Here is a 12,741-nt window from a genome sequence, read left to right as displayed (position 1 = left end):
CAAATCGCTTGAGGAACGGGGGCGAAGAACGGGATATACCCTTGATGACCAATGTACATATAGTCTCACGGCGTTAAGGGAATTAGCCAGGTATCAGATAATGCTACAGTCAACGCATACTTCTCTGGAGTTTAAAGTCTGGGGATATCAATATTAAAGTGATCAGACTAAACAGCGGGCGTAGGGCTATGCTCCAAAGGCTATCACTTGAATCTAATGCATAAGTGTATTCTAATCGATCACTGCACTTCTAGGTGCGGATAGCACAACCACTCAACAACTCGAGCAGGAGCTCAGTTCACATCAGCATCGCCAACCCTTTGCTATTTTTGTACAATGGTGCATCTGACTTTACGTCCACCCTTGGCGATCTTGGCGCCATGAGAAAGTCTAGACATCGTACAGACGGGCTGTCTTTCCGAACCTCCCATCGAAGCGAGGGCAAAGGAATCTGTGTTGTGAGCAAAGTAGAAATAGTAGCCTGAAGGCGTCTTCTTGACCACCATGACACCAATGGCACCTGCTGAATGGCAATTCTTGACACCGGGATGCTTCATGAAGTCCTCAGCAATGAAAGACTCCATGATGGCATCTTCATCGTCGTCCTGAATGTTGGCGCCTCCTTTTCCACGTCTTGTGCCATGGTAAATCCTCTCCGCACATCGCTGGGAGGCCATGGTAGTAGCCATATGCTCTCCTGTGCCACTTGTGACTGCAGCGACAGCAACCTCATCGTCATCCTCATCGTCACAGGGCACAACGGCCGTGCCAACTCCCACAAGAGCAGCTGGTCCTAAACGGCCTCGATGCTTCATTCCGATACCACCTGAAGATGAGCCAGCAGCAATTTGGCCTCGATCATCGATCGCAATGGCACCAATAGTGTCTGTAATGACGTCCTCGCTAACAGACCCGTAATGAAGGCGGTCGTGTACAGCTCTTGAATGAGGCTGCGATTTTTCATCAGGACTGAGAGGTCGCTTAGCCCCACGAGGACCTGAGGAGCTTTGGCGATCAAGGCCGTTGCCCCTATTCCCAGTAGGAGTTCGTGGTGATGTATTATCGACCTTGTTTGAGGCGTGTGCATGGTGCTTGTGGCGGATTGATGCATTCTCAGGCAAGACAGGTTTAAAATCCTCAGCTAAAGAATTGGATTTTCGAGATAGACTAGGTCGAAATGGGGAGGACAATACATCCTGGGCACCACTCACAACACCAGCATACGTCTGTGTCGCTCCCTCCTGAGGACTCCGGGTAAACGAAGTACGGCCGACTGTTGGGGGAGAGGTGCCTGTGGCTCTGAAGTAGCTTGTGCTTGTCAATTGATCTGGCGACGCCACATCTTGGATCGGTGTACCAGTGAAAGGAGAGTCAGGCTGTCCCTCGTTCCAAGTACCGACAAGAACCGCAGGCCGTTGATCACGCGGAAGTGATGAACGTGGCTTTGTCGGCGACGCTGTATCGTACTGGCACGGGGGACATGTTGCTGTTGTATCAACAGTTTCAGACAAAGCTTTGGACTCTTGACCCTTCGACTCAGCTCGCTTCAAGTCTTCCTGCCAGCGCAGAAAGCGGTCTCTAGCATTCTTCGAAACCATATACTCATTGGGGTATATCATCAGACCATGCTCCTCTGCGAAAGCCCTGGCGCCCTCTCCAACAAGAGCGTTTGGTGCAACTCGCCTCAGGCTCAATGGTTTATTGCTCATATCTAGAACGAGTTTGGCCAGGGATATCGGGTTTCGAATATCTTTGGCAATGTCAGCAGGCGAATTTGCTCTGGGTAGTAGGAACTTACTAGGAACAGCACCACAGGCGCCGCTGCGGCCAAGATGGTCCACTACGGTGGCATCGCATTCCACAACACCATCAATAGAAAGATTAGAGCCGTACCCAGCGTTGGTAACTTCTTTATCCTCGAGGATCCGGAGGGCTGCTTCGACGGCCTCAGTTGCGCTGGCACCGGCTCTGAGGAACCTCATGCCCATCTCAACCGCACTTATTGATGTTAGCAAAACCCAGGGGTCCAGGGGCCACTGGGGAATATCTCACGCAACACAGGCCTGAAGATGTATGTGCTCATTTTGATGACTGTGAAACCCAGCCCCGGCGTGAACAAAGATAGCAGGCACTGTTTTGGTTCTCTGTGCCACTTTCATTACCCGATCGAAAGCGCCATCCGTTCCATGAGGGGTGGATCCTGAGCTAATAGGGGGATCATCATCGAGACTGTCTGACATCTTCGAGAGAAGTCATGAGCTAGCGAGGGTCTATTGTTACGAGATTATCGAGATGATGTTGATGATTGTGAGAGAGGAAAAGAAACGAAAGGCGGGCGTCGAGGACCCGGGAAGTGATGTTGATAGAGATTCAATGCTTAGGGAAAAAAGGTTGAAGGTTGAACAATGATGCAGTTTTGGGCCGACCCGAGCTTTGAAGGAAAAGCAAAACACTCTATAGATAGGGAAAGAGCTAGAGGAGCTGTAGGGTCGGGTTTGATCAGTCACTCCTTGCTTAATAGACTCGTTGTGTTAGACAAGAAGCAGCAATCGTCAGGTGGAAAACAAAACTACCTTATACAATCTCCGATCTCCAATCGACACCTCGTTTTTGGACACATATAATTGTTTCGAGTTTAACCATCAAAGAGACATATCTGATCTTTAGATCTATGACAAGACCTTACATTCAAGAAACCTCACAAACCTCAAGACGAGCGTTCGATAAGGCAGAGACATTGAAGAAATACAGTTGCCTGCTGAAGAGGCCTAGAAATGACGTCGCACGTCGACTATAATTACAACTCACTTGAGACATCCAAACTTCAACCTGAGACAGAGACCAAGTCAAAGCATGCACTTTGGAAGCCTACGAAGCTCGAATTTACTTGAGTGAACCGATAGACAGACATTGCATTGCTAGATACTATTTACAATTGGTTTGTCATACTTGAACATATAATCCTTTTTGTTAAAACTTGTCAATTGTGTCTATAATTTTGTCACTCAGACCTTGACCCCGGTTATCGCAACAACCAGGCCCACATCTTCAGCCATTCAGTGACACGTCCCACTCAACGGCGGGGCACAGCACAGCCGCAGTTCAAGCCTCACCTCCATCCGAGCTGGGAGCTTTACAAGGCACGTAACGTAATCCTCGCCCAACGACTACCATCATCGCCGCACATTGCAATTCCTCACACGCGGCATTTGCGTCCACCTCTTGTCCATCTTCTCTCTTGCAGCTGTGCGCTTCACCACGCACTCTCGCCCATCATGGCTAACCAAACTCCCGCCGTTGTCATGGACAAGTACGTCTCACTTATCCCAGCCCCCCGCACTGACGACGACAGCTAATCTCAGCTCACAGCGGCACGGGTTTCTCCAAGCTAGGTCTGTAACGACGAAACACTCTCCTGAGGCTATTATGTAGCCTTGAGCTTCATGCTGATGCTCCAATCTAGGTTTCGCCGGTAACGACTCTCCCTCATTCGTCTTCCCGACCGCGATTGCGACAAAGGGGCCAACTGGCGGAGCTGGTGGCTCTGGTTCTGGACGACCGGCTGTTGCGAACAAGCCATCTTTTCTTACGGGAGGTGCTGGAGCTGGAGGCCATCTGAGCGGAAAGCGAGGTACCGAGGATCTCGACTTCTTTATTGGTGATGAGGCGATAGCAGCTTCTGGAGGTCCTGGTAGGCAGCCATATGAGCTAGAATTCATGAATTCAGCTGACAAGCTTAGGATACGGTCTTCATTATCCTATCCGGCACGGTCAAATAGAGAATTGGGTATGCTTGCCGACGAATCCGACATGACCTATAATTGACCGCCTTTAGGACCACATGGAACGATTCTGGTCCAACTCTATCTTCAAGTATCTGCGAGTCGAGCCTGAAGACCACTACTTCCTCCTTACCGAGCCCGTGAGCATTATGCGCCCTATACGACGTCAAACATCAAACTAATACACATAGCCCCTGAACCCGCCCGAGAACCGTGAGAATACCGCCGAGATCTTCTTCGAGTCCTTTAACTGCGCTGGAATGTACATTGCCGTCCAGGCCGTTCTTGCTCTGGCTGCTTCTTGGACGTCTTCAAAGGTCCAGGATCGTTCATTGACTGGTACGGTCATTGATTCTGGTGATGGTGTCACCCACGTCATTCCTGTTGCTGAGGGTTATGTCATTGGATCTTCTATCAAGTCAATTCCCATTGCTGGTCGAGATATCACCTACTTCGTTCAGTCCCTTCTGCGGGACCGAGGCGAGCCCGATTCTTCGCTCAAGACGGCTCAGGAGATTAAGGAGGAGTACTGCTACGTGTGCCCCGATATCGTCAAGGAATTCAGCAAGTACGACCGGGATCGCACTCGATTCGCTCAGCACGTTGTTTCACACCCCAATGGCCGACAGGTTTCCGTTGATGTCGGTTACGAGCGCTTCCTTGCCCCCGAGATCTTCTTCAACCCCGAGATTTACAGCTCCGACTTCTTGACTCCTCTGCCCGTGGTTGTCGACGGTGTCATTCAGCAATCGCCTATCGATGTCCGACGAGGTCTTTACAAGAACATTGTTCTTTCTGGTGGAAGCACATTGTACAAGGATTTCGGTCGTCGATTACAGCGAGACATCAAGCAGCTGGTAGATGCCAGGATTCGAGCCAGCGAGGTCCGCAGTGGTGGTGCTCGTAGTGGTGGTCTGGACGTGTCCGTTATCACTCATAAGCGACAGCGACACGGTCCTTGGTTCGGAGGCAGTCTCCTTGGTCAAACCCCCGAGTTCCGATCATACTGCCATACCAAGGCCGAGGTAAGACGAATTGTATTTTGTACAATGACCATGACTAACAACATCACAGTACCAAGAATATGGACCCAGCATTGTGCGAAGATTCGCTCTGCTTGGTGGACCCGGTGGCTCTTGATTTACGATATAGACGATCAAGAATCACTCTTCAATTGACTCCCCGGGTCAACAGCAAGCTTCCTAGAAAGATATATTCTTGGAGCACGCAGAAGACAATAGTGGGCGTCTGCTGTAGAGTGCAATGAAGAGGCGCTCAGGGCGCAAAAATCCTCAATTGACAATTATGCCTAAAGCGATGCAACTACAAGTGGGAGACAAGAGATGGCAAGACGAGAAGAGACGAGACCAGACGGTAGCACGTGTTGAAGAGTTACATTAGTCGTGTTTAAAAATCATATTCCAAAAACAAGTCTCTTTTCCCCGCTCTACTACGTAGCAAGGAACGTTGGAGTCTAATCGTTGAATGCATGATGCGTTGAACTTCGGCACGCCGGGAAGTTTAATATAGGCGTTCTCCGTTACCAGTCTCTCATATCATAACTCACATATCCAATTATTCCCTGCCATTGACGTTCCAGACAAGAACTTCTGCAGCCAAGAAAACGAGCAGTTCGTAAAAGATACGCTTAGATGCTCTAGATGCCCTTCATAAGCAGTGGTCTGATTTTCTTTTGTTTCTGGGCGTTGAATGATGTTCTAGAAGTGGCTTGGTGGCTGGCAGGGGTTCTTGCAGAGAGGGTTGCATCAGATTCGTAGTGGGTGGAGGGGTAAATCAACCCCCGTCATGGTGATATTTTCATACATGATATTATCCCGTCTCCTGGTAGAAGATACGGTGTTAGTCACAATGAGACTACTTGGCCATTGGGCGTTTGGATGAACTCCGTGGGAATCCTCAGGGAGCAAGAAAATAACGGACCTTGATATATAGTATTAAAATAAAGTCGAAAGAAGATATCCTAAATTTACCTAAATTTACCTAAATTTTTATATCATTTTAGATCAAGATCTTAGTTTTCTGTCCTCCTCTAGGAAATGTCTCCGTGGAAGTGTCTGTTGTTATCAATACGACAGTCCAGCTGCAAGCTGGTTAAACATGTTCGAAATCAGCTGTCCATGCAAGTCCATCTGTTGTGATACATGACGACTAAGTGAGATTCGATCATAATACCAGCTAGAACTCTACAGGAGTATTAAGCGTGCTTTTCGAAAAGCCAACTAAATTCGAAGCATTTCTTCTCAGATAGAGCGATGTATTATTCATATCAATGTGCAGTGTGAGATATGTCACTTGGAAATCTTGTTGATCGAAATGTTCGTTCTGTTATTTGATGCTAAGGGAAATCATAAAACTCATAAACTAGGGCTATACACAAAGTGTAACCAAGATCAGCCATCTGGCTACTTCGACAACACCCGCCAGAAAACCCAAATCAACTCCCGCCTGAACTCCTCTTTAGAGGGTAAACCCCTTTGCGCGATGGGTAGCCCTGCTTATCTTTTTAGGGGCGTGCTCTTACTTTTTGGCGCACTGCCCAAGCGACAGCCGCGCGCTTATCGGCTGGTGTCGACGACGTAGCGACCGACAATTTGGCCAGCCTTCATGAGCTTGTAGACCTCGTTGAGCTCAGAGAGACCAACAGTCTTGAAGGGGACCTTGATGAGACCACGGCGGAAGAAGTCAATGGCCTCAGCGGTATCAGCACGGTTGCCGACGTAAGATCCCTTGATGGAGATCATGCGAACAACTGTGTCGAAAACGGGAGCAGAGAACTGAGCATTAGCGGGGAGACCGATGCAGACGACAGTACCGCGAGAGCGGATGTACTGGGTAGCCTGTTGGAAGGGCTTCTCGTTGGTAGCAACGAGGAGAGCGGCGTGAGGTCCGAGACCATCGGAGGTGGTAGCCTTGACATCGGCGACAAGGTTCTTGGTTGTGGTGAAGTCGACATAGGCAGTAGCTCCGAGCTCCTTGGTGAGCTTTCCCTTCTCCTCACCACCATCGATGGCAATGGCGTGGATACCCATGGCCTTGCAGTACTGGACAGCGATGGAACCGAGACCACCACCAGCACCGACGATGGCAATGGATTGACCGGCCTTGACACCGGACTCCTTGAGACCCTTGTAGACGGTAATACCGGCGCAGAGAATGGGGGAGATGGACTCGAGGTCACACTCCTCAGGAATGCGAGCAACGTGGATAGCCTTGGCAATGGCATACTGCTGGAAAGATCCGTCGACGGTGTAACCGGAGAGGAGAGCCTCAGCGCAGAGAGACTCATCGGCGTTCTGGCAGTAAGAGCAGCTCAGGCAAGAGCCGTTGAGCCACTTGATGCCGACCTTCTCGCCAATCTTGACATCCTTGACAAGGTCGCCGCGGGCAACGACAACACCAGCACCCTCGTGGCCACCGACAAGAGGCAGCTTGGTGTCGAGGGGCCAGTCACCCTGCCAGGCGTGGAGATCAGTGTGGCAGACACCGGAGAACTTGACGTTGACGAGGACCTCATCGGGACCGGGCTTCTGGACGGGAATCTGCTTGTACTCGATGGCTGGGAAAGTGAGTTAGTATATAAGACTTGACAGTGATCAAATTGTTGAGCAAATGGAGGGTGGGGGATCTGTGGATGGGTGGGATTCGATAGAGATCCTGGGGTTGTATACGATATCAATGATATCAAGAAGCAATTGAGGCTGTAGATTGAAGGAGATAGGATGACATACGACCGGCAGTCTTCTCGAAAACTTGAGCCCACTGCTTCTCGGGAATCTGGGGAGCGGCCATTTTGATTGTTGGAGTGGTTGGTTGGTTGTTTGGTTGGAAGGGTATCGAAAGGTTGTCGTGAAGACTGAAGAGTTGTTGAGAGAGTTGAAGAGTTGATTGATGATCTGGATGAGGATGGAGAAGAAAGAAACAACTTGAGACCGATGGGAGCAGAGTTTATATAGATGTTGGACGGGCGATCCAGAGTGAAGGGACTGATCTATGTGGTATGGTCTGCTCTGCTCTGGTATGGTACGTATGGATAGTACTCGGGCCTAAAGCGTATGGTATGATGGGCCAACGGGGCAAGGATAGGCGTCTGGGTGTAGAAAGTCAAGCCTCATCTTGGCGGTCGCGGGGGAGAGGGAGTGAGATTCTTGGTTTCGAAGGGTGTGAGAGTAGAGACGAGAGAGATCAGAGCAGATCAGACAAGAGAGTCTCTATTCTGGACTCGACTCGATTCTGACCAGGCCTAAGCTTAGGGGACAAGGTGAATCAACGAACAAGGGCCAAAGGGAGGGGCCACTTCGGCTGCACGGGGATCCGCATTTTGGAACATGCTCGTTGGACTATGGTTTTCGGGATGCGGCGAACGGTGAGTGCGATTGAGTGGCAGTATCGTCCTATGCGTTTGTTGCATGGGTTGCGTGCGTGTGTGCGTGGGAGGAATAGTCTTAGTGTGTGTGTGAGAGAGAAACAGAGTGTGAGGTGAGGTTAGCTTAGCTCGGGTTGTTTGTAGTGGCGTCACCAGTGGATAGTGAAGTGGACTGGACGAGTTAGGGATGAGGGAGCTTAGGCCCAGGGCAGGTCCCGTCCATCTCTCCATCTTCCCTGTAGCTTCTCTACAGTTACGCATTGCTACGGTACCTGCCGCGCCTTACCGTAGGTCTGATCTCCTCACGGCGTGTTTCTGTCTGACCCCCCGCTCAATGCCGGACTTCAACTTCCCCTCAGCTCTAGTGAGAATCGATGACAGTACGGAATAGCGCCAATTTCAAACAGTCTTGCTTGTACCTCTAGGGGAAAAGGTACTTCCATCCGCAGCTACAGAGCTAGGGGCAGATCTGGGACTCAATGGGGTGTGCAGTAGGAAAACAATTATCCGTAGTCATGATGCTCTAGTACAAGGTTGGTACTGTAATAATAATAAAAAAGTTGTTTACAGTGGGAGGTGGTGATATTCTGGCGAGCATCCATCAAAAAAATTTCGGTCACCAAGAGTCAGATGCTTTTTGCGGCCCTTTTCCCATTACACCGGGTTTTTACCATTCAAACTGTAACAGGCCATAGAAACCCATTTTTAAAACGCCCGATGCCCAAAGATAGATAGCAAAGAGGAAACTGCGGTAAATTCGGATCTTTCGATTGCATATCCGGTCCTAATTCGGTTGATCCCATTCATTGTCAGATCCTGCCCTGCCCTGTCTGTCTCAACATCGGATAACATAGCATGACATGACATTGAAAAGCCTCATGGGAGCCCCTAATCTGCTCTAACCTTGCAGGGCATGCGAATTGTGGATTAGCAGGGTCCTGTCCCAGAAAGGGCGCTTAACATCAATCTAGGAGATGCTTCATCCATCCCACGCGTTTCCTACTGCCAGCCTCCCTGAGCTAGAATAGCTTCTCATCACCAAGCGCATCCGTTGAGCCATGTGGGAGCTGCACTGCCTGTTACATCTCATAGGTTGGTGGATTACTGGGGTGGTGTTTGGCAGCGGCTCCGTACCTTAGCACGGAGTTGTAGGTGTGGCATCACTTCTCTGACGCCCCTAAGCTACTGTAAGTAGGGATGGGTGCATCTCGAATGAAACGCTCAGTTTATGTTCATCTGCCTTTCTCGGCGTCAATCAACTGCCGTTACGCATTCAAATTCCCATATTTGCGGATCCAAGGAGGTTTCAATTGTGATTTCTGTGGATTAATGCCTCAGATGTTTTCAATTTGATATCATGATTACTTTGATCTTGACCCGATCGTTAAATCTCGCCGTTCGCGTTATCCGTCGCCGAGTGTCGGCGTTATTGGATCCGTCGGCATGGAGGGGCAACAGATCATCAAAGCTTCCTTCTGTGACATCAGCAAAGCAACTTAACTTAACTTAACATGAGGAAGGAAGGGATTTCCTCTGCCAACAGCCCAAACCAAGAATTCTTGTCATGGACACCAATCATGCTCCCTCACTGAATCATCTGCAACCTCCCTTTTACCGGTAACGAGCCAACGGCGCTAGAAACCGCTCGAAAGGATCTCGTGGAGGACATGCAGTCATTCAACCAAAAAGCCACGGCGATTACCCCAAAATACGGTATAAACCATCGTGACCCGTATTGCGACTGGTGCATCAAGGCACGGAATAGGAGGAAACTGTGCTAAACAGTTATACAACAGTGGAGAACCACGTCAATCATAAACAGTACAATTAACTATGGCGTGTACTTCTGAAAGCATCCTCACTTTTCCCCGCACTCTCATCAGACATGGCGCAGGTCCCCCAGATCACCTAGCACCGCGCTATTGGGAAGCAACTTCGGATCCGTGAACTCACATGAAGCTCCAAATGAGGATCTTCCCCAGATAGATCTTGGGTATACACGCAACGCCCAGCAATTGAGTCTATCTTCACTGGTATGCGAAGGGACCATCTTCGGGTCCAAGGTTCATCCCAGCCGGATGGATGGAGGTCTTTTGGGAAGTGCGGGGAAGCTCTAGCTCAGTCCGTTACGCACTGAAGACACCTTGACTCGAAATCCCTGCAATATTGCTGCTATACCAACGCTGGACAGTGCTGCGGACTCATGCGGATTGGTGGCCGCAACACATGTCTCCTGCGAGATGGAGCAGTTCACTCAACCACAGACCAGTTCTTCAGGATTTCTGGTGCAGTTTCCAACAGTTGAGCATACCTCGAGGTGATCGTGTCAAAGGCTGCATGGAAACGACTTGGTACGACAGTATAACAGTGTCTAGGCCGTGCCTCGCTTACAGGATACTGAAAGCCCGCCAGATATGGCACGAACAATGACTGGCAGAACCACATGCGCATGTTATGTACGCACAACTAATTGTTCGGCAAGCCAGTCTCCTCTGCTTCAACTGTCTTGGTTAGTCACCTGAATTCAGTATTGTCTAAGCGACTCATGAATTTGGTGCAACATTTCACGAGCATATCAAAGACGCTATTGGTCAGATTTTACCCCAATCTATGCCAACGCTTCTCGTTCAGGCTCCGGGTGGCCGGGCGTTGTTGTTCATGGCAATTGGCAGTTCGGTGGAACGAGCCTCAGAAAGACCATCGCAACCCACCCTGATACAAGTCTCAGTCACGATTGCGGATAGATGTACCTTGTCTATGAAGGCTACATTGACTTAGAGCAGTGAGCTTGGGGCATCTGAGCCTAACGATCAGACTCCCTAGCCACTCTCGCACCCTTGTCCGCCCCTAATTCTCTCGCCAAGTACCATTTGCTTCTCGAACACGCAACTGGTAGGGGAATGATTGGATGCAGTCTTTGTCCTGTGGCAACACCTCATCTGCCTTCAACTGTTGAAGATCCACCTTCCGCGATACCTTCGCAGGGATTGTCAAGATGTGTTTTGCCCCATGCCAGTTTTCCTCCCCGCGTGTCGGTCCAGAGGGAGATTGGCTTGCGAGGCTTTTTGTTCTTGAAAGAGCTTTCAGAAGTGCATAATCTGTGTAAGTGAAGATGCCTATTGTTTCCTCTCAGAGCTCGTCCAGCCAACATTATGGGTGATGTATACAAGCTTGAAGGCCAAGTTGATGCTGGGCTATGTTCCATAATCCATCACGGCGCTGTTATTCAAATTTCTTCACCTTCGATACTGTCTATCTAAAGTAAGGGAAGCCGGATCTAGCTTGACCAGGTCGTCACATCTTGAAAGTTGAACCCCATGTTCCTTAGATCATCATATCTGGGGCAGGGTCCGTGGGTTCCTGGGTCCTCCGCGTTTTCAAGCCGCGCTTATCCCTCTAGGCCCCATCATCAGGCCCGTGCAGTGCTAAAACGGCATCCACTGCGGCTCCGCAGTTTTAACTTGCATGAGCCGCAGTTGTTTTCCCCGCATCGACGTTGCGGCACGCCCCCCGGACCTTGGAGACGCCCTGAGAACGGCTGAGCCCCATCGAGTCCAGCCATGCGTGTAACTGCATCCCTTCCTCCTGGCGCTTCCTGTGATACGGGGCCCCGGACTTGAAAAGTTGTTGGCCTCATGAGACTTCTCGGATCTGGAGAAACGGAAGCATTTCACGGGGTCATGTTGGATCCTTCAGCTTCACGCTATACCTGATCCAATGATGTTACGGTGAGCTGGCGCCAAAAGGCGTGGCTTCACCTTCTCATGAGGGCAATCTGGAGTCATGATACCCAGATCTGGGGTAATGATGGTCAAAATTCTACCCCAAGCTTTACCAGTTAGGTATTCTTGAAGTCGTGCGTGCCCCTTTATTGGCCGATATGCCTGCCATGGCGTTCATTGCGACGAGCCGTCAGTGTCAACGTGAAGCGTTTGCCCGAGGGAGGGGCTATGCTCCATGGACCAGGGAGCTTCTCACATGAGAGCTGATTTCGTGCATGATTGCTTGTTGCTTTTTCTGCATCTCTCATTGTTTCTGTGGTTTTGCAGCTTCTTGAAATTCCCTCGAGCAGCTGGTCATGGTGATTTCTAGCCCCATTTGTGGCCATACTCGCACAATACTCATTCGATTTCCCGGAAAACCAGCATACAAATCGGATTCTATGAAGACTGCGCATGCTCATCTGCCCCATACCTCTCTCCTCTGTGCAAACACTGGCTAATTTGCATTTCCTGCTCTCTCCCACGGTTACTGTCGTGTTCAGTGTCTCCCGCGCAGCACTTCCTACGAGCGTAACGACCTGATAAACATGTTCAAGAGCATATCAGTCGAGTTGCCTTGTAGGGCTTGCGTATGGCGGTGCTCTCGCGTTACTTCGCAAGTTACCCTCGTTCCTTTCGGTTTAACCGGCTATGGAAGTACTAGCCAGCCGTGAGGCTAAACTTTAGGCTGTTGAACGGTTAGATAAATCGGGGACAAAGAGTTTTAATAGAGTTGTTGTATGCTGTCCAGCTGGCAACAGGCAACAGGCAAGAAACGAGCTTCAAGATTACTGGAAATGTCACTTTTGATACG

At 49.9% G+C, this 12,741-nt stretch overlaps 3 protein-coding genes across 3 annotated transcripts; 1 reads left to right on the top strand and 2 right to left on the bottom strand.

Annotated features, from left to right (window-relative positions):
* Positions 1-323: 323 nt before the first annotated feature.
* On the bottom strand, positions 324-2,240 carry FPRO_11058 (uncharacterized protein; the record flags this gene model as incomplete). Its single annotated transcript, XM_031232089.1, has 3 exons — positions 324-1,750; positions 1,799-1,998; positions 2,053-2,240. 3 exons carry the CDS (start codon positions 2,238-2,240, stop codon positions 324-326), a joined length of 1,815 nt encoding a protein of 604 aa, XP_031082061.1.
* A 1,035-nt stretch (positions 2,241-3,275) lies between these two features.
* Positions 3,276-4,922, top strand: FPRO_11057 (putative actin-related protein 3 (ARP3); the record flags this gene model as incomplete). The annotated part of the gene is made up of 7 exons (XM_031232088.1): positions 3,276-3,310; positions 3,370-3,392; positions 3,464-3,691; positions 3,741-3,787; positions 3,836-3,922; positions 3,974-4,807; positions 4,857-4,922. 7 exons carry the CDS (start codon positions 3,276-3,278, stop codon positions 4,920-4,922), a joined length of 1,320 nt encoding a protein of 439 aa, XP_031082060.1.
* A 1,436-nt stretch (positions 4,923-6,358) lies between these two features.
* FPRO_11056 (putative ALCOHOL DEHYDROGENASE I-ADH1) lies at positions 6,359-7,592 on the bottom strand (the record flags this gene model as incomplete). The annotated part of the gene is made up of 2 exons (XM_031232087.1): positions 6,359-7,359; positions 7,532-7,592. 2 exons carry the CDS (start codon positions 7,590-7,592, stop codon positions 6,359-6,361), a joined length of 1,062 nt encoding a protein of 353 aa, XP_031082059.1.
* Between the last annotated feature and the right edge of the window lie 5,149 nt (positions 7,593-12,741).

This window comes from Fusarium proliferatum (genome assembly GCF_900067095.1).
Source record: "Fusarium proliferatum ET1 genome assembly, contig: FPRO_scaffold005, whole genome shotgun sequence".
Lineage (NCBI taxonomy): Eukaryota > Fungi > Ascomycota > Sordariomycetes > Hypocreales > Nectriaceae > Fusarium > Fusarium proliferatum.
The sequence above is the reverse complement of the archived record's forward strand: the minus strand, read 5'-3'. Positions and strand labels throughout refer to the sequence as shown.